Genomic DNA, 25035 nt, shown 5'->3' on the forward strand with positions numbered 1-25035 from the left:
AGGTATTTGTAGTTGTCCACATATTCTAAGTCAAAACCGTCCAGAGTAGTGATGCTAGTCGGGTGCGGGCAGCAATCGGTTGAAGAGCATGCATTTACTTTTACTAGCATTTAAAAGCAGTTGAAGGCCACAGAAGGAGTGTTGTATGGCATTGAAGCTCGTTTGGAGGTTTGTTAACAGTGTCCAAAGAAGGGCCAGATGTATACAGAATGGTGTCATCTGCGTAGAGGTGGATCAGAGAATTACCAGCAGCAAGAGCGACATCATTGATATATACAGAGAAAAGAGTCGGCCCGAGAATTGAACCCTGTGGCACCCCCATAGAGACTGCCAGAGGTCCGGACAACAGGCCCTCCGATTTGACACACTGAACTCTGTCTGAGAAGTAGTTGGTGAACCAGGCGAGGCAGTCATTTGAGAAACAAAGGCTATTGAGTCTGCCGATAAGAATGCGGTGATTGTCAGAGTCGAAAGCCTTGGCCAGGTCAATGAAAACGGCTGCACAGTACTGTCTTTTATTGATGGCGGCTATGATATCGTTTAGGACCTTGAGCGTGGCTGAGGTGCACCCATGAACAGCTCGGAAACCAGATTGCATAGTGGAGAAGGTACGGTGGGATTCGAAATGGTCGGTGATCTGTTTGTTAACTTGGCTTTCAAAGATTTTAGAAAAGGCAGGGCAGGATGGATATAGGTCTGTAACAGTTTGGGTCTAGAGTGTCTCCCCCTTTGAAGAGGGGGATGACCGCGACAGCTTTCCAATCTCTGGGGATCTCAGACGATACGAGAGTTTGAACAGGCTAGTAATAGGGGTTCCAACAATTTCGGTAGATCATTTTAGAAAGAGAGGGTCCAGATTGTATAGACCAGCTGATTTGTAGGGATCCAGATTTTGCCGCTCTTTCAGAACATCAGCAGTCTGGGTTTGGGTGAAGGAGAAGCGGGGGGGGGGGCTTGGGCAAGTTGCTGCAGAGCTGTTGGCCGGGGTAGGGGTAGCCAGGTGGAAAGCATGGCCAGCAGTATAAAAATGCTTATTGAAATTATCGATTATTGTAGATTTATCGGTGGTAACAGTGTTTCCTAGCCTCAGTGCAGTGGGCAGCGCTCTTATTCTCCTTGGACTTTAACTTTCCCAAAACTTTTCAGAATTAGTGCTACAGGATGCAGATTTCTGTTCGAAAAAGCTAGCCTTAGCTTTCCTAACTGAATGTGTATATTGGTTGCCGACTTCCCTGAAAGGTTGCATATCGCAGGTGCTATTCGATGCTAATGCAGAATGCCACAGGATGTTTTTGTGCTGGTCAAGGGCAGCCAAGTCTGGGGTGAACCAAGGGCTATATCTGTTCTTCGTTCTACATTTTTTGAATGGGGCATGCTTATTTAAGATGGTGAGGAAAGCACTTTTAAAGAGCAAACAGGCATCCTCTACTGACGGGATGAGGTCAATATCCTTTCAGGATACCCGGGCCAGGTCGTTTAGAAAGGCCTACTCGCTGAAGTGTTTTAGGGAGCGTTTGACAGTGATGAGGGGTGGTCGTTTGACCGCAGACCCATTACAGACGCAGGCAATAAGGCAGTGATCGCTGAGATCCTGGTTGAAGACAGCAGAGGTGTATTTGGAGGGCAGGTTGGTTAGGATGATATCTATGAGGGTGCCCATGTTTACGGATTTGGGGTTGTACCTGGTAAATTCGTTGATAATTTGTGAGATTGATGGCATCTAGCTTAGATTGTAGGATGGCCGGGGTGTTAAGCTTCCCAGTTTAGGTCACCTAACAGTACGAACTCTGAAGATAGATGGGGGGCAATCAATTCACATATGGTGTCCTGGGCAGATGGGGGCCGAGGGGGTCTATAATAAGCAGCAACGGTGAGAGACTTGTTTCTGGAAAGGTGGATTTTTAAAAGTAGAAGCTCAAATTGTGTGGGCACAGACCTGGATAGTATAACAGAACTCTGCAGTAGATTGCAACTTTACCCCCTTTGGCAGTTCTATCTTGTTGGAAAATGTTGTAGTTGGGGATGGAAATGTCAGGATTTTTGGTGGCCTTCCTAAGCCAGGATTCAGACACGGCTAGGACATCAGGGTTGGCGGAGTGTGCTAAAGCAGTGAATGAAACAAACTTAGGGAGGAGGATTCAAATGTTAACATGCATGAAACCAAGGCTTTTACAGTTACAGAAGTCGACAAATGAGAGCGCCTGGGGAATGGGAGCGGTGCTGGGAGCAACTTCTACATCACCAGAGGAACAGAGGAGGAGTAGGATAAGGGTACGGCTAAAGGCTATAAGAACTGGTTGTCTAGTGCATTCCAAAAAACAAGAGTAAAATGAGCAGATTTCTGGGCGTGGAAGAATAGATTCAAGGCATAGTGTACAGACAAGGGTATGATAGTATGTGAGTACAGTGGAGGTAAACCTAGGCATTGAGTGAGGTTTTGTCTCTAGAGGCACCAGTTAAGCCAGGTGAGGCCAACACATGTGTGGGGAGTGGGACAAATGGGCTATATTGGGCAGGGCTGGGGACTCTACATTGAAATAAGACAATAATCACTAACCAAAACAGCAATAGACAAGGCATATTGCCATTAGGGAGAGGCATGTATAGCCTTCGGCGACGTCGCAACGGAAGAGCCTGTTGAAACCACCTCGGACGAATTACATCAGCAGACCAGTCGTGATGGATCGGCTCTGTGTCAGCAATAAAGGGTCCAGACCAATTGGCAAGAGGAATTGTAGCCCAAGAGTTAGCTGGTAGACCTCTTCGGGTAGCCGGGAGACAGGCCTAGCTCAAGCCTAACTGGTGCTTGCTTTGGGACAGAGACGTTATCCAAGAGCAGCCCCTCGGATTGCAGCTAGCTAGCTGTGATGATCCGGTGTAAAGGTTCAGAGCTTGCGGTAGGAATCCGGAGATGTGGTAGAGAAAAAGCTGTCCGATATGCTCTGGGTTGATATCGCGCTGTGCAGACTGGCAGGTATTGACCAAACTGAGGCTGGCAGGCGTCCAAGATAACGGTGAAGACCGCTATCAGTGGCTAACTGACTACTAGCTAGTTAGCTGGCTAGCTACTGATGGGGGTTCCGTTTCTGAAGTATAATAATAGCATATTCGTACCACATTAGGTGAGGTGGTTTGCAGAAAAGGATATTCAGGCCGTAGATGGAAAGTGAGATTAAATATCGTTATATTTTACACGGGACAGGACAGACATCTGACTACTACACAATCTTGGTTATTTTTTTAAATATATATAAGCAATCTCCCACCCTTTTTGGACTTATAAATTAATTATATACGCAATGAAACTTGAAGAATATAACTTACAAATGCCTCAAGCTTAGCGTATCACCACATCAGAACCCAAACTATAAGCTTGTTTTACTCCAATGTCTGTAAACATTACAAATATAAAACAAACCATGTACAGCCTCAAAACATGTTTAAAACTATAATTTCGCTATCTTGGATGGTCAGTCCATGCATCCATAGCACTGTCTATGAATTTTAGAGTGGTTACATTTGTGACAGAGGTGCGAACAACCCACTGTTGGTTCAATTGCGGATTTCCCCTTTAATGAATCCAATAGTGACTAAGCATGCACAGCATTACCTTTGCTAGATGGCCACTATGGTATTGAATATCCTCAGTCAAGCCAACTGAAAGTAAACACCAGTCAGTCCCATGGTCTCAACCACAAACCCCTTTTCAAAAATCATACTTGAGGCTGAGTGACCATTGTTGTCATCTTATAAATATATCTATATAGCAACTTAAGGCACAATTTTTTACCATTTATTTCAGAAACAAATATGTAACTCCCATCAAACACAAATTGTAAGAGGTATATTTGATCACAGCATATTACACACAAAAATAAAGTAAAACTCATGTTTGGATCTAACCCTTTTGAATGAAACGACAGCCACCTGCCACAGATGTACTGCACACCATGTGGCTCGGTAAGAAAGAGCCATTTAATCTAAAATTGTGACACACAACACTTGAAGTGAAAGTTCAGTGTTTCAATCAGACTAAGAACAGCTATAGGAGGACCTTACACATAATGAACAATGACATTCTGGTGGTGGTACCAAATCTTTCTGAATCAAATTCAGTCAGTGTAAGATCCTGCAGAAACTCCTGGGTCCGGTTTCCCAAGTACAGATTAAGCCTAGTCCTGGACTAAAAAGCATTCTCAATTACGAATCTCCATTGGACTAGGCTTAATCTGTGCGTTTATGTAATCACAATATATATACAAAAAAAAAGTTAACTGACTATATTAAAAACAAGCACACAGCACCTTTTACACATTACATTTAAAATAGATAAAGTTCCACGTAAGTCTGGCAACCCTAAAAATCATACATTTTCAAGTATACCGACTGTCATGAGCAGGTAAATACATTTTCTCAAGTGCCTGTTAATCTCTAGTCTGAATGACACAAGAGGACCAGTGAGCTGGTGTAGTTGGTAAGGCAGGTGTCCAACCACCTAGTCCTACTGTTGTATGCAAGCTTGGTTCTACCTCAGCACTCATACACCTGTTCAACTTATCTTCAGTCTCCAGACCAGGGATGAGAAACTGGCGGCCCCTTTAATATGCACGCGGATCAAATGTTCTTTTTAGTAACTCAGTCGGAGTTTCAATTTACTGTTGAGAGTTAGAATAGCATATACCAGGAGCAAATTCTAAATTTTGTTGTGCAGCAGTTTCTCTTACTGTATGTCAGTAACTGACAGTCAGTCAATAAGCCAATGTCAGCTAACAGTTTTAAGATTAGACTAATTTACCACCAGCCGGCTATCTAAACATGGTCAAATTACCAACCGGACCCCAAATGATTTTGTAAGTCACTCAAACGTCATTAAAAACATTTTTCTCCACCCAACAGGAAAATGAGAATTGCATAAAGTAAGAAGATTACCAAAATCTTCTCTGCCAGTATTATCTAAGGCATGGAGGACCAGTGTAATCTTTGAGGCATGGAAGTAGATATAAACTGTCAGGAATGATGCAGTCTGTAGCATAAGACCAGTGAGCTGGTGCAGTCTAACATCGGTACCCTTTCTAGCTCACAGCGTGCTGAGGAGTTCTCTGACCTGTGTGGAAACCGGGATGAAAAACACATGTAAGCCATGACAAATTCTGATTTGAGGTGAACTAAACAATCTCTTGATGATACAAGTGCAAACCAACACTAACCTTGTCCAGCACAGCTTCCTGCTTAATTCGATCATTCTTGAAGTCCTCATTAACATCCAGCACCAGGATGGGGATATCTTTCAGGTACTCAAAATCAAGTCTAGAAGTAGTAAACAATATTACACTGATAACATTGCCAAACTCCTAGTAATGCCAAGCCCTTTGACAAAGAAACCACTCGATCTATGCTGTCAAAATGGGACGAAAGTTGACATGATAGTCTAACACTTAATACCAGCACAGAAAACAACAAGTTGCATATTGGCTAAAACACACTCAACAAAACATGTAAAGTTTTAGTCCCATGTTTCATGAGCTGAAGTAATACCCCAGAAATGTTCCGTAAGCACAAAAAGCTTAGCGCTCTCAAATGAGTTTACATTCCTGTTCGTGAGCATTTCTCGTTTGCCAAGATGATCCATCCACCTGACAGGTGTGGCATATCAAGAAGCTGATTAAAGAGCATGATCATTACACAGGTCCACCTTGTGCTGGGGACAATAAAAGGCCACTAAAATGTGTAGTTGTGTCACAACAATGCCACGGATGTATGAAGTTGAGGGAGGGTGCAAATGGCATGCTGTCTGCAGGAATGTCCAGCAAAGCATTGAATGTTCATTAAAACTAGTTGATGCTAGATAAGAGAATTTGACAGTATGTCCAACCGGCCTCACAACCGCAGACCACGTGTATGGCGTCACGTGGGCGAGCAGTTTGCTGACGTCAACGTTGTGAACAGAGTGCCCCATGGTGACGGTGGGGTTACGATACGGGAAGGCAAAAGCTACAGACAACGAACACAATTGCATTTTATCAATGGCAATTTGAATGCACAGAGACACCGTGAGGAGATCAAGGCCCATTGTGGTGCCATTCATCCTACGACATCACGTCATGTTTATGCATAGCCCAATGTCACAAGGATCTGTACACAATTCACGGAAGCTGAAAATGTCCCAGTTCTTCCGTGGCCTGCACACTCACCAGACATGTCACCCATTGACCATGTTTTCGATGCTCTGGACCGACGTGTATGACAGCGTGTTCCAGTTCTTGCCAATATCCAGCAACATCGCACAGCCATTGAAGAGGAGTGGGACAACATCAAATCAAAGTTGAGGGTCGGAGCCAGTGTAGTACAATTCAATCTAAGCCTTGTATTGGCGCTTTGCCTGTTTGATTGTTCGGAAGGCATAGCAGGATTTCTTATAAGCTTCCAGGTTAGAGTCCCGCACCTTGAAAGCGGCAGCTCTACCCTTTAGCTCTGTGCAAAAGTAGCCTGTAATCCATGGCTTCTGGTTGGGGTATGTACGTACATCCCACAATAAATCGCCTGATCAACTCTAAGCAAAGGAGATGTGTCGCACTGCATGAAGCAAATGGTGGTCACACCAGATCCTGACTGGTTTTCTGATCTACACAACTACCATTTTTCAAGGCATCTGTGACAAAATATATGCATATCTGTATTCCCAGGCATATTCAGACCCCTTCCCCCTTTCCACATTTTGTTACAGCATTATTTAAAAAAAAAAAAAATCTTTTTTTTTTTTTTGCTTCAATCTAAAAACACAATATCCCACAATGACAGTGAAAACAGGCCCTTTTTTTGCAGAGTTATTACAAAGTTTGGGACCACCAAGACTCTTCCTAGAGCTGGCCGCTCGGCCAAACTGAGCAATCAGGGGAGAAGGGCCTTGATCAGGGAGGTGACCAAGAACCCGATGGTCAATATGACAAAGCTCCCCGAGGTCCTCTGTGGAGATGGGAGAACCTTCCAGAAGGACAACCATCTCTACAGCACTCCACCTATCAGGCCTTTATGGTAGAGTGGCCAGACGGAAGGCACTCCTCAATAAAATAGGGACATGACAATCCACTTGGAGTTTGCCAAAAGGCACCTAAAGGACTCTCAGACCATGAGAAACAAGATTCTCTGGTCTGATGAAACCAAGATTCAACTCTTTGGACTGAATGCCAAGTGTCACGTTTTTTTTGTTTTTTTTAATTCATTTTAGAATAAGGTTGTAACCTAACACAATGTGTAAAAAGTCAAGTGGTCTGAAATATTTCTAAATGCGCTGTATGTATAAATGGGTGAACACTTACTGAGTACTGCGATGGTACAGCCAGCACTCGTGCTTATAGTGCAGTTGCTCCAGATAGTCAATTGGAATCCCTTGTTCCTCCTCCCGTCCTCGGCGGTGCAGCCTCTGCATACATCTCTGAAAGACAGATTTCATTTTTTGGGTTAGTTTCTTTGCCAGGCCGAAATATATAGACCATGTAAGCACTTCAGTATAATTGAAAATTAAATTCTCAAAGATGAAAATTAAATCCTTAAGCACATGGCTGTGTAAAAATAAATAAAATAGAAAGTAATCTGACCACCAAACTGTCTGCAGTTCAAACACTTGTGAACTGAGGGCGTAAAGGCTTTAGTCACCTGTGGGTCAGCCCGAAGGTAGATCATGGCATCCAGCTCAATTTGAGACTCAAACTGAGAGAGCAGCCAACCGTGCCAGTCTTGGTAAATGGCCCATTCGGTCTCATTCATGTCCCCAGACTCAAATAGGTTGGAGGCAAATATATACCTGACAAAAGAACCACATTACAAGTCAGACTCAGTGAAATAAAGACAGTCATACAACTACCACAGGTTCTCAGGTCGTATTCTGATTTTACAATTAAACCAATCAACCACCAGACGGGTACACACCGGTCACTGTAAACAGAGCGCTCAAAGAACTGGACAGGTTTCTCTGCCTGTTGCAACTTTGCAGAAGGGGGCTGCAGCTGAGCACGGACACGACTCAGACAGGCGTAACTCTGGAATGTGTAGGACCAGCGGCTAGGTTTGTCATACAGCATCTGCAGCAGGTTGCCTCCACTCTTCTGAGATGTGCTGAGCTCCTGGAACAGGGAACACATCATTGTCAAGCGGAGGACCAATTTTCCAACATTGTGACTCACATGAATTGAACATTAAAAATGGGATAACATTTTACGTAACATTATGTACTGGACATAACATTGCAGTTACCTCATACTCATTGTCCGTGTTTTGAACGTTGCACCACTTCCCAATGGGCTCCGGTATGACCTCCCATTCTTCTGAAGACTTTTCTAAAATTTGCACAAATGTAGACTTCCCTGCAGCTGCAACACACATAAACACTTTTCAAGCAGTATCCCAATATAACGATTAGGGAAAACAAGACAAACATTTTTTTTTTTTTAAGTTAGCTAGTTAACCAGAATAATTTGCACTCTGCTAACAAGACATGTATAGCTAGCTCACGAGAACCCAAAGCCATACATTGGAGCAGGTTGACAGAATCAATGATTGGTTTTTCTGCCCTAAACAATCAGATTGGTTTCTAAAAATGTCAAAGGGCAGAGTACAACAGATACAAAACTTTTAAACATGTTAGACGTTTGAACTGAGAATCTTGTAAATAAAACGTCGAGTTACAAGTTGTGTTGCTGTAGTCAGACAAATGTGACAATATCTAAGATTCTTCAGGAGACCAGTTGTGTCAAATGTAACAGCTAGCAACGACATGCTAAGCTAATCAAAGCAAGCTAGTTAGCGAACCATTTTGCAACCTCTACTCATGTTGAATTAATATAAAGCTAGCTGACAGTCAAATATACAAGTCAGCTAACATTTGCTTTATTGAAATGTTAAGTTGAATAAGGTACATATAAAAAAAGGGGGGAACAACTATGCTGCCCCAGGGGCTCTTAAGTGATCTTAACCCAAATATACAGTTTATTAGGCTACAGATGAAATACCAACCTGTGAAGTTAATGTAAAAGTGCAAGGGAAGGGAAGAGTTTGATGTTCTGTTCTAATAAATACCGAGAGTCTTATTCTGGTGACATGATGGCTGCCGTTTATCCGCAACCTAAACCCGACCTAGACCTGCGGGCTAGAGAGCGCGTACCAATACAAGAGTGGGCACACTCTATAAACACATTTTTCGTAAGCAAACCATAAGTAGATATGAAAATGTTATTGAAAACACATTTAGTTTGTGTTTAATTAGTCGGTAGATGAGAATTTAACTGCACAAGGTAATCACTCACAGCCTTGTGCGCAACAAGTCAATTTGATGGAAGCATCTCCTGGGAAAATGCAGGCTTTTTTGCGGTTGAGAATATTTGCATTAAAATATATGTCTAATTGGATGGAAACCTAGCTAGTGTAGTTATTTTTCGCCAGCTAATCAATTTAACTAACTTGGCCATTACAACTAGATAACGTTAGCTAGCGTTAAGTATTTCGGAGTAATAAAATGTAGGCAAAGATTGAGAATGTATTGTTTTGGCGCCAATAGTTGTTTAGTGAACAGAATGCAATGTACTCGTTAGTGTGCTGTTGATTCGGCAGAATGAGTTGAGTAAAATCAGACCAAACACGGAGTTAAACATCCACATAGGTAGTTAACTAGCTATCTAATTTTAGAAATATATCGATAGCTAGCTCTCAGATTGTGTACGTTAAATGTGTAGCCAGCTGGCTGTGCAAACTCACCAATGTTTCCTTCAATGGATATCTTCTTAGTTCTTTTCTCAAAACTGTTGTCAAAACTTGGACTTGAACATATTCTCTTAGGAGGTGTTGCCATTATAAAGAATGTGATATTGGCTAAATTATTTAGCTAGTTAGAAACTCAAAATCTAGATATAGCCAAGTTACCGAAGTGAGCCCAAGTGACATACAGGAGCAGAGCAGCGCGATAATCAGATCAAATTGAATTCCGAGGATATATATGTTACTACTTCCGGGGGTGGACCAAAGCTTCAATACTACATGACCCACAAGACACCGAACTACAAGTATTCTTCAAGCTTCGTGTAGTTGGTACATTCACAGTCTTCTGGTGCATTAAAGCCGTGAATATTGAATACACTGAAATTCCCCAATGGAAATGCTCTCCATTGAGTCGTGGAGATATCCATTCAACCCCATGCTTCCCCATACTTCAAAAATCCCCAATTCGGTGGGTCTATAGCTGGTTTATAAAAGGCAAGTCTGATATTTTAGTAGAAAGGATCCAAGACAAAGACCTTAATGGCTCACCCTGTACCACAAGGTCATGTTCAAACCTTGGTTGAGCTCCTGCCCGTCTAGATGGACAGGCATCGCATTACATCAACCAATGGTTGCGTGCCACGTCATCGACTGTGCTGTTGTGCACACCAGATTGCGATAACATATGATGTGGTTAGTTGATACGTAAATAAAGTGAAGATGGCGCCGGAGGGGTTGGCTGCCGTCTTATCAGCTCTTAACCGACCATGCTTTTTTGTTTGTTTTTTCGCGTTGTTCGTAATTTGTTTTGTACATAATGTTGCCGCTACGTCGCTTATGACCGAAAAGAGCTTCTGGACATCAGAACTGCAATTACTCACCTCAGATTAGACAAAGAGTTTTTCGTCAATGAGTCGGATGGGAGGGAGATACTACAGACACCCGACCAGGCCCAGATCCCCGTCATTCGCTGGAGAAAACTGAGATTTCGCGGGAAAAGATCAGGGTGCCTTGTGAGGATCAGGTGACGAGTGGCTAATCTGCCTTTGCCTTCTGTCCTGCTAGCTAACGTTCAATCGCTGGAAAATAAATGGGATGAACTGAAAGCACGTATATCCTACCAACGGAACATTAAAAACTGTAACATCTTACGTTTCACCGAGTTGTGACTGAACGACGACATTAAGAACATACAGCTGGCAGGTTATACACTCTATCAGCAGGATAGAACAGCAGCCTCTGGTAAGACACGAGGCGGGAGCCTATGCTTATAAGTAAATAACAGCTGGTGCACGATATGTAAGGAAGTCTCAAGGTTTTGCTCGCCTGAGGTAGAGTATCTCATGATAAGCTGTTGACCTCACTATCTACCTAGAGAGTTTTCATCTGTATTTTTCGTAGCTGTCTACATACCACCACAGACCGATGCTGGCACTAAAACCGCACTCAATGAGCTGTATACCGCCATAAGCAAACAAGAAAATGCTCACCCAAAGGCAGCGCTCCTAGTAGACGGGGACTTTAATGCAGGGAAACTTAAATCTGTTTTACCTAATTTCTATCAGCATGTTAAATGTGCAACCAGAGGGGAAAAACTCTGGACCACCTTTACTCCACACACAGAGATGCATACAAAGCTCTCCCTCACCCTCCATTTGGCAAATCTGACCATAATTCTATCCTCCTGATTCCTGCTTACAAGCAAAAATTAAAGCAGGAAGCACCAGTGGCTAGATCAATAAAAAAGAGGTCACAGGAAGCAGATGCTAAGCTACAGGACTGTTTTGCTAGCACAGACTGGAATATGTTCCGCGATTCCTCCGATGGCATTGAGGAGTACACCACATCAGTCATTGGCTTCATCAATAAGTGCATCGATGACGTCGTCCCCACAGTGACGGTATGTACATACCCCAACCAGAAGCCATGGATTACAGGCAGCATCCGCACTGAGCTAAAGGATAGAGCTACCGCTTTCAAGGAGCGGGACTCTAACCCGGAAGCTTATAAGAAATCCCGCTATGCCCTCCGACGAACCATCAAACAGGCAAAGCGTCAATACAGAACTAAGATCGAGTCGTACGACACCGGCTCTGACGCTCGTCGGATGTGGCAGGGCTTGCAAACTATTAAACACTACAAAGGGAAGCACACTCGAGAGCTGCCCAGTGACACGAGCCTACCAGACGAGCTAAACTACTTCTATGCTCGATTTGAGGGAAATAGCACTGAAACATGCATGAAAGCACCAGCTGTTCCGGAAGACTGTGTGATCACGCTCTCCTCAGCCGATGTGAGTAAGACCTTTAAACAGGTCAACATTCCCAAGGCCGCAGGGCCAGAGGGATGTGTACTGCGAGCATGCGCTGACCAACTGGCAAGTGTCTTCACTGACATTTTCAACCTCTCCCTGTCCGAGTCTGTAAGACCAGCATAGTCCCTGTGCCCAAGAACACTAATGTAACCTGCCTAAATTACTACTGACCTGTAGCACTCACATCTGTAACCATGAAGTGCTTTGAAAGGGTGGTGATGGCTCACATTAACACCATCATCCCAGAAACCCTAGACCCACTCCAATTTGCATACTGCCCCAAAAGATCCACAGATGTTGCAATCTCTATTGCACTCCACACCGCCCTTTCCCACCTGGACAAAAGGAACACCTATGTGAGAATGCTATTCATTGACTACAGCTCAGCGTTCAACACCATAGTGCCCTCAAAGCTCATCAATAAGCTAAGGACCCTGGGACTAAACACCTCCCTCTGCAACTGGATCCTGGACTTCCTGACGGGCTGCCCCCAGGTGGTAAGGGTAGGTAACAAAACATCCGCCACGCTGATCCTCAACACAGGGACCCCTCAGGGGTGCGTGCTCAGCCCCCTCTTGTACTCCCTGTTCACTCATGGCTGCACGGCCAGGCACAACTCCAACACCATCATTACATTTGCCGATGACACAACAGTGGAAGCCCTGATCACCGACAACGACGAGACAGCCTATAGGAAGGAGATCAGAGACCTGGCCCTGTGGTGCCAGGACAACAACCTCTCTATCAACGTAATCAAGACAAAGGAGATGATTGTGGACTACAGGAAAAAGAGGACTGAGCACGCCCCCATTCTCATTGACGGGGCTGCAGTAGAGCAGGTTGAGAGCTTCAAGTTCCTTGGTGTCCACATCACCAACAAACTGACATGCTCCAAGCACACTAAGACAGTCGTGAAGAGGGCACAACAAAACCTATTCTAACAGCTTCTACCCCCAAGCCATAAGACTCCTGAACATCTAGTCAAATGGCTACCCAGACTATTTGCAGTGGCCCCCCTCTTTACACCACTCTTTACTCTCTGTTGTCATCTATGTATAGTCACTTTAATAACTCTACCTACGTGTACATATTACCTCAACTAACCGGTGCCCCCGCACATTAACTCTGTACCGGTACCCCCTGTATATAGTCTCGCTATTGTTATTTTACTGCTGCTCTTTAATTACTTGTTACTTTTATCTCTTATTCTTATCCGTATTTCTTTTAAACTGCATTGTTGGTTAGGGGCTCGTAAGTAAACATTTTACTGTAAGTATTGTTTCACTGTTGTATTTGGCGCATGTGACTAATTACATTTGATGTGATTTGATAGGTCATAAACTGTCAGCTGTGGTCAAATTCACCTACCTTGGTAACGGAACTTCTTGGGGTGTTCACATAGACAATGAAACGAACATCAGGATCGTCAAGGCTAGTGCAGCCTTTGGCCGTCTGTGAGATTTGGTGTGGGAAAGGACAGGCATCAAACTGGAAACAAAACGGTTAACCAGGCAGTCACATTACCGACCCTTACTTATGTCCGACCCCTACCAGTCTACCAACGCTATGCCAGGAAACTAAGCCACTTTCACCTGAACTGTTTGAGGAAGCTCCTGAGGATCAAGTGGCAGGACATAATCTCAGACACTGTAGTTCTCAATGGAGCCGACATGATGAGCATTCCCACACTGCTTATGAAAGCACAGCTCAGATGGGCGGGCCATGTGACCAGGATGCCTGTATCCATCTCCCTAAGCAGATAATTTTTCAGTCATTTCTTAGATTTATCTCACATGAATTACCTATGTGGAAAGTGATTAGACCTCATTTCATTGGGCGAATTTGTTTTGCATTGCCCAGTGCCCATTGGTCCTAAAGTGACATTTCTACCCACCCGGGGTACTGGGAGAAGCAAAATGAACTTGCCCAGTAATTCATGATGTAATGAATTAGAAGTCTAAAATTTGGGCAAAAGCAGTCCCCCTGTTCAAGCCCAACTCCAGCTGTTCCCCACTGCCTATCAGTCTGACCACCATATATATACATTAGACCGATGGAAATCGGTCCTTTGGTCTGATGAGTTCAAATTTTAGATTTTTGGTTCCAACTGCTGTGTCTTTGTGAAATATATATATACACGAATCCATATTATGACAAGAACAGCTCAAATAAGCAAAGAGAAACGACAGTCCATTTTTACTTTAAGACATGAAGACCAGTCAATTCGGAAAATGTCAAGAACTTTTAAAGTTTCTTCAAGTGCAGTTGCAAAAACCATCAAGCACTATGATGAAACTAGTTCTCATGAGGACCGCTACAGGAAAGGAAGAGCCAGAGTTACCTCTGCTGCAAAGGATACGTTCATTGGAGTTACCAGCCTCAGATTGCAGCCCAAATAAATGCTTCACAGAGTTCAAGTAACAGACACATCTTAACATCAACTGTTTAGAGGAGACTACGTGAATCAGGCCTTCATGGTCGAATTTCTGTAAAGAAACCACTACTAAAGGACACCAATAATAATAAGAGTCTTGCTTGGCCCAAGAAACACAAGCAATGGACATTAGACCGATGGAAATCGGTCCTTTGGTCTGATGAGTTCAAATTTTAGATTTTTGGTTCCAACTGCTGTGTCTTTGTGAAATGCAGAGTAGGTGAACGGATGATCTCTGCATGTGTGGTTCCCACCGTGAAGTGTGGTGGAGGAGGTGTGATAGTGTGGGGGTGCTTTTCTGGTGAAACTGTCTGTGATTTATTTTGAATTCAAGGCACACTTAACCAGCATGGCTACCACAGCATTCTGCAGCGATACGCCATCCCATCTGGTTTGCACTTAGTGGGACTATCATTTGTTTTTCAACAGGACAATGACCCAAACACACCTCCAGGCTATGTAAGGGCTATTTGATATAGGAGAGTGCTGCATCAGATGACCTGGCCTCCACAAGCACCCGACCTCAACCCAATTGAGATGGTTTGGGATGAGTTGGACAGCAGAGTGAAGGAAAAGCAGCCAACAAGTGCTCAGTATATGTGGGAACTACTTCAAGACTGTTGGAAAATCATTCCTCATGAAGCTGGTTGAGAGAATGCCAAGAGTGTGCAAAGCTGTCATCAAGGCAAAGGGTGGCAATTTAACACTTTTTGTTTACTACATAATTCCATATGTGTAATTTCATAGTTTAGATGTCTTCACTATTATTCTACAATGTACAATGTAGAAAATAGTAAAAATAAAGAAAAACCCTTGAATAAATAGGTGTGTCCAAATTTTGGACTGGTCTGTGTGTATATATATGGAAAACCATCCTATTATTGAGTGGATATGAAGTAAAGTGGATTTAACAAGTGACAGGGGAAGGGGAAGGGAAAGGGGAGACCTAGTCAGTTGTACAACTGAATGCATTCATCTGAAATGTGTCTTCTGCATTTAACCTAACCCCTCTGAATTAGAGAGGTGGGGGGGCTTTAACCCCTCTGAATTAGAGAGGTGGGGGGGCTTTAACCCCTCTGAATCAGAGCATGTGTTCTTAATGATTTGTATACTCAGTGTAAATTAATAAATTGTATTTGTGCATATTTAAACAAATTATGCAATCTTATGAAGTCATTTGACAAAGACCTAAACCCAAAGAAAGCAAATGGCATCAGAGGCAAGGAAAAACTTTCAAGGGAAAGAAGGAACCTTAAGAGAAATCAGACATAGTTGGGCCTTGTCATAGAGAAATCAGACATAGTTAGGCCTTGTCATAGAGAAATCAGACATAGTTAGGCCTTGTCATAGAGAAATCAGACATAGTTAGGCCTTGTCATAGAGAAATCAGACATTGTTAGGCCTTGTCATAGAGAAATCAGACATAGTTAGGCCTTGTCATAGAGAAATCAGACATAGTTAGGCCTTGTCATAGAGAAATCAGACATAGTGGGGCCTTGTCATAGAGAAATCAGACATAGTTAGGCCTTGTCATAGAGAAATCAGACATAGTTAGGCCTTGTCATAGAGAAATCAGACATAGTTAGGCCATGTCATAGAGAAATCAGACATAGTTAGGCCTTGTCATAGAGAAATCAGACATTGTTAGGCCTTGTCATAGAGAAATCAGACATAGTTAGGCCATGTCATAGAGAAATCAGACATAGTTAGGCCTTGTCATAGAGAAATCAGACATTGTTAGGCCTTGTCATAGAGAAATCAGACATAGTGGGGCCTTGTCATAGAGAAATCAGACATAGTTAGGCCTTGTCATATAGAAATCAGACATAGTTGGGCCTTGTCATAGAGAAATCAGACATAGTTGGGCCTTGTCATAGAGAAATCAGACATAGTTAGGCCTTGTCATAGAGAAATCAGACATAGTTAGGCCTTGTCATAGAGAAATCAGACATAGTGGGGCCTTGTCATAGAGAAATCAGACATAGTTAGGTCTTGTCATAGAGAAATCAGACATAGTTAGGCCTTGTCATAGAGAAATCAGACATAGTGGGGCCTTGTCATAGAGAAATCAGACATAGTTAGGCCTTGTCATAGAGAAATCAGACATAGTGGGGCCTTGTCATAGAGAAATCAGACATAGTTAGGCCATGTCATAGAGAAATCAGACATAGTGGGGCCTTGTCATAGAGAAATCAGACATAGTGGGGCCTTGTCATAGAGAAATCAGACATAGTTAGGCCTTGTCATATAGAAATCAGACATAGTTAGGCCTTGTCATAGAGAAATCAGACATTGATGGGCCTTGTCATAGAGAAATCAGACATAGTGGGGCCTTGTCATAGAGAAATCAGACATAGTTAGGCCATGTCATAGAGAAATCAGACATAGTTAGGCCTTGTCATAGAGAAATCAGACATAGTGGGGCCTTGTCATAGAGAAATCAGACATAGTTAGGCCATGTCATAGAGAAATCAGACATAGTGGGGCCTTGTCATAGAGAAATCAGACATAGTGGGGCCTTGTCTGCCAGCAGCATACCACCCTGCATACCACTACTGGCTTGCTTCTGAAGCTAAGCAGGGTTGGTCCTGGTCAGTCCCTGGATGGGAGACCAGATGCTGCTGGAAGTGGTGTTGGAGGGCCAGTAGGAGGCACTCTTTCCTCTGGTCTAAAAAATATCCCAATGCCCCAGGGCAGTGATTGGGGACACTGCCCTGTGTAGGGTGCCGTCTTTCGGATGGGACGTTAAACGGGTGTCCTGACTCTCTGAGGTCATTAAAGATCCCATGGCACTTATCGTAAGAGTAGGGGTGTTAACCCCGGTGTCCTGGCTAAATTCCCAATCTGGCCCTCAAACCATCATGGTCACCTAATAATCCCCAGTTTACAATTGGCTCATTCATCCCCCTCCTCTCCCCTGTAACTATTCCCCAGGTCGTTGCTGCAAATGAGAACGTCTTCTCAGTCAACTTACCTGGTAAAATAACGGTAAATAAATAAATAAATAGAGAAATCAGACATAGTGGGGCCTTGTCATAGAGAAATCAGACATAGTGGGGCCTTGTCATAGAGAAATCAGACATAGTGGGGCCTTGTCATAGAGAAATCAGACATAGTTAGGCCTTGTCATAGAGAAATCATTATATTTGGACTTAATAGTAATGTATTAAATATAAGACTGGTGTTACTATTTCATTTAATTTAAAAAAAAAAGTTTTTATGTGAATGTCTGATTTCACAATCTGTTCATAACCACGGTTATCAACTGCACAGCAGAAATGAAACGCAATTCACAGACTATAGATAAATAGTTGTGGTAGCATTTGCAGAGAAGTACTTGGGTGTACGAGATTTTACTACAGATGAGTTTCAATGTGTGTTGAACGATATTGTCCCGTCCTCCCAGGCAGCCGGCCTGCTGTAGGATCACATAGGGCCAAGTAGTGGGATAGTGGTGAGGTTTTAATGGGCGTAGGGTTGGGTAGTTGGTAGGGCAATCGTTCTTTCCATTTCCTTGTCCTATTTCCCTTCCCTTTTGTGTCACATAGTGTAATTAATTCAGACGCCAGAACAGTAGGCAGAAACACAGGGCCAAATAAGATAGATAGATTAATAGGGAGTCCTCACACTCCAGTACAGGAGGTGGCGGTGTATGCACCTTTCAGTTGGTTGCGATCCGCCAATACATTTTCAAAGAAGAACTTCGCAATCTTTGTTTTGCGTTTCCGGCATTGTAGGAACACTAGCCCAGACAGGAGCCACGCCGAACACCCGACTAGAAAAGACATCAGGTATTTTCATTTCAGTGGTCGCATTCTATTAAAGCCGAAAGGTTAGCTAACTCAGGTTTCAAGTATAAGCATTTATACATTACTTTTCTAATTGCAGACTGACCTCGATTAATGAACGGGTCGCTTGCTAAGCCGTGGTAGTCTTGAGGCCTGCGACGTCTTTGTCTGCGTGCGGATAGCATGCTTTGTGTAGCTAGCTAGAAAACTACCAACATTGTTGCTGGTTTTGTAGATTATAATTCGGGCATTTAGTCGCTAACTATAACAGACGTGCAAGAGAATTATACGTCTAAACTCATAATCTTACTAGCTATCTAAGGTTACCTACTCATTCATTGAAATGTTACCTAGCTAGCTAACGTCAACTAAATACAACCTCACATTGGCTCTTTTTTAGGCCAGCCAGAGATTGGTATAGGAGCAGCCCATCCAAATTAAAAATAACTGTTTAGCTAACAACTCAAATGGCCATGCCATTGATACAGGAGTTTAATAGACTCTGATGTAAAATATTATGTATTACAGTTCGCCTATGTAGTAACAGCTAACTAGTGATTCCGAAATTAAATTCATTCAGATTCTGCGTTTCCCGGGTTCTGATTTGAAGATGTATTGACTGGTGAGTTCTGGCTTTACCTCCCAAAATGGCTCCCGCCTGACCCGTTTGTTCTCCTTGATAGTCAGCTGTGGTATAGCAAAGTCCCACACTCTTGCGAGATGGACAAACATTTTATATTTCGAGAACGCTAAACCATGATCCTTTTTAATATGGCCAGTTATCGTCAAATCTGCAATAGGAGACTTTTGGGCGAATGGACCAAATTCACATAGAAGTGTGTTTTGTCATTCTCATTAAACAAGTATAAGAAGCGGTAGATGTGTTAGATTTGCGTTATTTCTATGCTTCCCTTTAAGTTTAATTTGCGCATGTTTTACTTTCGTTTTTGTCCAACTGAAAACACAATATGTTTGGTTATGGGAAATAGATTCAAACAGTGGTTTAGATGGAACAAGCATTCTCTACAGTATACTTGTTTGTCACCATAAACTGAAATTAAGCTAACTATTAAAATGTTAGCAACCAGGAAATGGCGGAGTGATTTCTGCATAGTGCATCTTTAAATGCTAGGTACCCATCAAGATGCATTGACTGTATTGTACTGGTATGATAGATTAAGCTGCGGGTAATTTATATCTGATCGATGGTTGTGGGCCGGAACTAATACTGATAATACTATTTGTACACTGCAAATTGTCCACAATTAAGCACAAAAACACATTTTATTTGTAAATAACAATTACATACCTTAATTAAACAATTTTTTTGCTGAAAATCCTGGTGATATATTTTTTTATACCCAAAACAAACAACCCTCAAACAGAGGGACCTAAAAAGATCCCTCGCTGGTATGTTTTGGCCCGAGGGCAGCTTGTTGCCGACCCCTGATGTATAGTAGCTTACTTTGACTGTCTCTCAAGCCAGGGCTGACCGATCATAAAATAACCATGGCAGATGGAGAGGGATTTGTGGTGCGTATTCGTGGCCTTCCCTGGTCTTGCGCTGTGGATGAAGTGGCAAGATTTTTCTCTGGTAAAAAAACAAACATGGATACTTGTTTTTTTCTCTCCCCCTAATAAAAACAAAGTCTGTAAGTATGTCGTAAGTTTTTCAGGTGACTAAATTGTTGCAATAATATTCCAGATTGTAAAGTTGCAAACAATGGGACAAGCATCCATTTCACCTACACTCGTGAGGGTAGGCCAAGCGGCGAGGCCTTCGTAGAGCTGGAGTCAGAGGACGACCTGAAGATTGCAGTCAAGAAAGACCGAGAGACCCTGGGTCACCGATATGTGGAAGGTATTCATTAATTTTGTTTGTCTTCTGATTCCAATAGTATCTTGAATTATGATTATCTTCAAGGTGATTGTGCCAACAGGTTCTGATATGAGATTAGATGCTAAAGAATCTACATGTTCTGTTTTCTGTCTCAGTATTCAAATCGAACAACGTGGAGATGGACTGGGTCATGAAGCACACCGGTCCAAACAGCCCAGAGACTGAGGGGGACGGGCTTGTGAGGCTGCGTGGACTTCCCTTCGGCTGTAGCAAGGAGGAGATTGTCCAGTTCTTCTTAGGTGTGTTTGGTGCCCTTTGTCCTCCAGTCCAATTAAGATTATCACCCTCAGTTGATATCAAAATAGCTTTGAAAATACACTGCCTGTAGTTCTAGACTTGGCTGAAGGAAAATTCTTATCTTAATGGCCTCTTGACATTTAATTGGGATCTGATCTCTGTGATATGACATCACTATGATAGTCCATCAGAACTGAGACTTAATTAGAGCCCAGATGGATACTTCTGTTTTGGATTAGTCTTACATTAGTCGTCCACTCAACCATAGCACCACTCTATTAATTGGTGCAAACAAGCACTAACTTCATTTCTCCCTACTATTCTATGGGTCCCTTTTTTATTTTATGTTCACAGAATGAAGTACAAAAAAACAGTAAGTAAATAAATTATGCAAATGCTGACAGTCATCTGGAACGCTGTTCATAAGGTTATTTTTCATAGGGTTCTCGTGTCTGATGTGTTTTTTTCCCCCCTTTTCATTTTGTTATTTTTGAAGAAAAAGAGCAACAACTCTGTGAATGGGCATGTGATTTAATATGTCCCCCCCGCTGGGGTTATCTGTCCTTGGGTTGAAGGGTTGGAAATCGTGCCAAATGGGATTACATTGCCGGTGGACTTCCAGGGGAGGAGTACGGGGGAGGCCTTCGTGCAGTTTGCTTCACAGGATATAGCTGAAAAGGCTCTAAAGAAACACAAGGAAAGAATAGGGCACAGGTGGGGATGGATGGTTGGCTGGCTAAGCTGCTTTTCTTATGGTATTCACCTGTTACCACAATCGTCTTCTGTGGTAATGACACATGCCAAGAACCTGCACATGCTACAAGGACCATTCATACATGTATCCATTTCAGATCATCGCCCATAGTCTCTTCGAATTCAGAGACGCACCTCGTATTTTTGGGCCAAAACATACCTCAGTGCTGAGTGATTGTCCTGGACTTGGTTTTGTGAGGAAGTTTTCGAATGACTTCCACTCAAAGGTGTCAGGAAACACCTTTTGTAATGTAGATGGAGAATTCAGAATATACATCACTAAACTGGGCCAGATACAAATAAAATGCTTTTCATCTACCCCCCCCCCCCTCCCCCCCCAATTCCAGTTAATTTTGAATCGAATTTAAATGTGTTCTCTAAAAATGGCACCTTGACACCATGGTGTTTTTGCCCAAGATGGTACCAGTTTTCACTCTGCACTAATCCACAGGCCCTCATGGCACACAGATGTAACTGAGACCCAGTCTTCCTTGGGCCATGGATCCTGCAGTCACAAGGAAAGCTTTGATTTTCTGGGGTCAATAATGGCATTTATTTATTAATGGCATAATGGCAACACTGACAGTGTACTTCTCTATGGTTCTTTTGAGTAACCATAAGAAAAAGTGTTTCATTTTTCCTGATTTCTCAGTGGTCGTTTATTTAAAAAATCTACAGGAAAATAGCTGTAGCATTCCAGTGGCTATATGTCACTAACCCTAACAAGAGAAGCCTCAATGTTCAGTCAGTGAAAGTCACAACTAATTTGAGACATTACTTGTCTTATCGATATTATGATTGACATGCATGGATGTGAGTAACAGGATGGAAATGCTACAGTCCTATGTCCTTAGTGCTACCTGGTTTTTGTTTTGCTCGTGTACAGTATTCTCCTCAATAGTCGTTAAACAATTTGGTACTAGCACCCTGGCCTAATGCTTGTCTGTGTGCCTTTTTAGGTATATTGAGATATTCAAGAGCAGCAATGCAGAGGTGCGGACGAACTACGAGCCCCCACGCAAAACCATGGGCGGCATGCAGAGACCAGGCCCCTACGACCGGCCCGGTGGTGGAGGCGGCCGTGGCTACAACGGCATGAGCCGAGGAGGCTCTTTCGACAGGATGCGTCGTGGGGGCTACGGTGGAGGTGAGGCTGGTGAGAATATAGTTCAGTTCTCTGTCCCTGCCATCCCTCTTCTTCTTTTCTTCTTCACGTTCTGCTGTGTCTTTGGAAATCACAGGTGGATGGTGATGGGACACAGCAGTATGGGAAAACTTACCATGTTTTTGGATGTTAGACTGTATACTGGAGTTGTGTATATTTCTACTGTGTTTGTGGGTGGAACTAATCATAAGCCTTCTAACTCTGTGGACTTTCCTAGGTTCAGATCGTTATAGTGACAGTGGTTCAAGTTTTCAGAGTACGACCGGACACTGCGTGCACATGAGGGGTCTTCCTTACCGGGCAACAGAGACTGACATCTACAGTGTGAGTACCAGAACTAGTTATGTAATATACACACTCAGTCACTGACTTGTAATGCTAATTGTTGCCGTATTCCCCCCCCCATGTAGTTTTTCTCTCCGCTGAACCCAGTGCGTGTGCACATCGAGGTCGGGCCAGACGGGAGGGTGACAGGAGAGGCTGACGTGGAGTTTGCCACGCATGAGGATGCTGTGGCAGCCATGTCGAAGGATAAAGCCAACATGCGTGAGTCTGCAGTAATTTAATGTGCTGTGTGTGGGTCATCATCACTGTGTCTGTCTGGGTAGTTGCATCCTAAACCTTCTGTCTTTTTTAATCCAATCAAGATGTTTGCCTTGTTTCACACTGCCCTCTCTTCCTCAGAGCACCGTTATGTTGAGTTGTTCCTCAACTCGACAGCAGGGGGCAGCAATGGTGGCTATGGTGGACAGATGATGGGGGCTATGGGTGAGTTTTTATGGGAAGTAGATGAAGGCATAAAAGTTTATTCTGGGCCAACGGGTGTATTTCTGTGTGCAGAATCAGTTTGGCTTTAATTGGACATACACCATATTGTTGTAAGGTATTTTATTTGACAGAGTTCTATTTTCCACAGCCAACCAGTCTTCCTATGGAGGCAACCAACAGATGAATACTGGTTATACAGGTGGTTACAGCAGCCAGTCCAGCATGGGGGGGTACAATGATTACAGTAAGTGTCAGCTCTCTGCTGCCTGTCACAGGAGAGTTGTTACTAACATTACGCCACAGTTTCTTTCTTTTCATTTTTTTACTTACCATATCAGATAAGAAAAATTCCTAACCTCTACATATATTTTACATCCTGGCCCTACATAGTTCACGATTTGCATCACCAAAATATTACATGGGGTCATATATGCTTGGAAAGCGGACATGCCAAAAAGTTAACATTGCTAGAAGCACATTGCCATTGTGGAGACAGCGGCCCGTTTACTAGCAAAGAGATTTGTTGTGGCAAATTTAACTAGGGTTTGGAATTGCCAATGTACCTCACGATAAGATATACATTGCGATTCTCATGATTCTATATGTATTGTGATTCCATACTGTGATTTTATTGCTCATCATATGTCTGTTGCAGAGGGATGAGAAATCCATGATAGCTAGTTTTGATTAGTCATGGAAATAAAAGTGCTAAAAACAAATTGTCTCCCTGTGGAGAATAAGCTATGAGGGAACAATAATGGGTGTTTCGGTGCAGGTACAGCCAACTAGCTCAAATTTTGCAATATTGTCAATACAATATATCGTAAAATAATATAATTAGGTAACTATTGATTTTCCCCCCCCCGCCCCAATCCCTAAAATGAATGGTAAATAACTGACTTGTTTACCCCACATTTAGCTAAGATGATTAGCTAGCCAGCTAAAATGTTTTAGTTATCAGTCACGTCTACACTATTTTAATAACCATGTCAACAACATGTGTCCAAAAAATTACATGGTGTCTCCAATTTTTGTTGTCATTTTACCATTGTGGTGCGCATCCATGAGTATCCACTTTCTATGTATATTTTTGCGTAGTTTGTATTGGAGAAGGTAAGTCTGCGTCGGTAATAATGTTGCTATTTCTTATTCCTGTTAGGTAATCAGAGCGGGATGAGCAGCAGTTACTATGGCAGCAGCCGTGGCTCCGTGGGCATGAATGGCAGCATGGGAGCGGGATGGGGCATGTAGGGGTTCCGGGGGGCGGGCAGCCGGAAAACTATGTTCTTCGCTGTTGGCAAAGTATGTTATGTTTTTTTTTTTGCGAGTGTTACAGATTCTGTACAGACTGGAGTGGTTCAACTCTAATGTATGAAAGATGAGGGGAGGGCATGTTTTTACCCAAGCCTTTCTTAAACTTAACTCACTGGAGTCAGTATGTTGTTTTTTATTTTGTATTGTGAATCTGAGACCGCATGGGGTGATTGATTTCGGTTCCGCCCTAGTTATACCTGTAGTTAAAGCCTGAATGACTGGATTCTGTTTGAAGCAACGTGTGCTTTTGTAAATATGGTAATCATGACTGCTCCTCCGAGACAAACATTTTCAGCTCCTTTTTCATTGTTCCTATAAACTTGCTTTGAGCCGGAGGGATTTTTATAATGTTAAAGAGCATGTTGTAATAGATTTTTTTTTTATTTTTTTTTTTAATAAACAGGATATTCTTTTTGGTTGACTCACAAACTGCTAAATGTTTTAAACCTTGTCATAGTTGTCTCATCCCATCTCACTGTCTTGGTTTTGATTCTATTGGGCATCGTTAATAAACTTGTTAACATATTTTCTTTTGTCATTCCTTTTTAAAGCAATGTATTTTGGGGCAATCAGCACGGGCCTGTTTCCCAGACACCTAAAGGCTATTTCCTGGTA

At 42.8% G+C, this 25035-nt stretch overlaps 2 protein-coding genes across 4 annotated transcripts; one reads left to right on the top strand and one right to left on the bottom strand.

Moving 5' to 3' along the window:
- Positions 1-3779: 3779 nt before the first annotated feature.
- Positions 3780-10157, bottom strand: zgc:110540 (deoxynucleoside kinase). 2 transcript variants are annotated; one of them, XM_055941428.1, is made up of 7 exons: positions 9748-10157; positions 8251-8366; positions 7927-8120; positions 7654-7801; positions 7317-7432; positions 5208-5307; positions 3780-5104 (listed from the first exon to the last, which is right to left on the bottom strand). In XM_055941428.1, the coding sequence occupies exons 1-7, from the start codon at positions 9839-9841 to the stop codon at positions 5078-5080; spliced, it is 795 nt and encodes a 264-aa protein (XP_055797403.1). In that variant the 5' UTR covers positions 9842-10157; the 3' UTR covers positions 3780-5077. The 2 variants fall into 2 exon arrangements, with proteins under 2 accessions (XP_055797403.1, XP_055797404.1); XM_055941429.1 differs by lacking the exon at positions 9748-10157 and adding an exon at positions 9010-9118.
- An 8027-nt stretch (positions 10158-18184) lies between these two features.
- Positions 18185-24946, top strand: LOC129867934 (heterogeneous nuclear ribonucleoprotein H-like). Of its 2 annotated transcripts, none has more exons than XM_055941430.1 (11): positions 18185-18286; positions 19766-19877; positions 19989-20144; positions 20279-20422; positions 20996-21134; positions 22133-22329; positions 22556-22662; positions 22749-22884; positions 23023-23106; positions 23255-23350; positions 24266-24946. In XM_055941430.1, exons 2-11 carry the CDS (start codon positions 19793-19795, stop codon positions 24355-24357), a joined length of 1236 nt encoding a protein of 411 aa, XP_055797405.1. In that variant the 5' UTR covers positions 18185-18286; positions 19766-19792; the 3' UTR covers positions 24358-24946. The 2 variants fall into 2 exon arrangements, with proteins under 2 accessions (XP_055797405.1, XP_055797406.1); XM_055941431.1 differs by having other exon boundaries at positions 22133-22320.
- The last annotated feature ends 89 nt before the right edge of the window (positions 24947-25035 follow it).

The sequence above is a fragment of the Salvelinus fontinalis genome, chromosome 13 (genome assembly GCF_029448725.1).
Source record: "Salvelinus fontinalis isolate EN_2023a chromosome 13, ASM2944872v1, whole genome shotgun sequence".
Lineage (NCBI taxonomy): Eukaryota > Metazoa > Chordata > Actinopteri > Salmoniformes > Salmonidae > Salvelinus > Salvelinus fontinalis.

Excerpts from the sequence above, each read along its gene's own strand:
- zgc:110540 (XM_055941428.1), bottom strand. The coding sequence starts at position 9,841 with ATGGCAACACCTCCTAAGAGAATATGTTCAAGTCCAAGTTTTGACAAC. Across the intron at positions 8,367-9,747 it reads ATCCATTGAAGGAAACATTG|CTGCAGGGAAGTCTACATTT; the intron begins GTGAGTTTGCAC and ends TGTGTGTTGCAG. Across the intron at positions 8,121-8,250 it reads ACACGGACAATGAGTATGAG|GAGCTCAGCACATCTCAGAA; the intron begins GTAACTGCAATG and ends TCCCTGTTCCAG.
- LOC129867934 (XM_055941430.1), top strand. The coding sequence starts at position 19,793 with ATGGCAGATGGAGAGGGATTTGTGGTGCGTATTCGTGGCCTTCCCTGG. Across the intron at positions 20,145-20,278 it reads GGGTCACCGATATGTGGAAG|TATTCAAATCGAACAACGTG; the intron begins GTATTCATTAAT and ends TTTCTGTCTCAG. Across the intron at positions 22,330-22,555 it reads CTACGGTGGAGGTGAGGCTG|GTTCAGATCGTTATAGTGAC; the intron begins GTGAGAATATAG and ends GGACTTTCCTAG.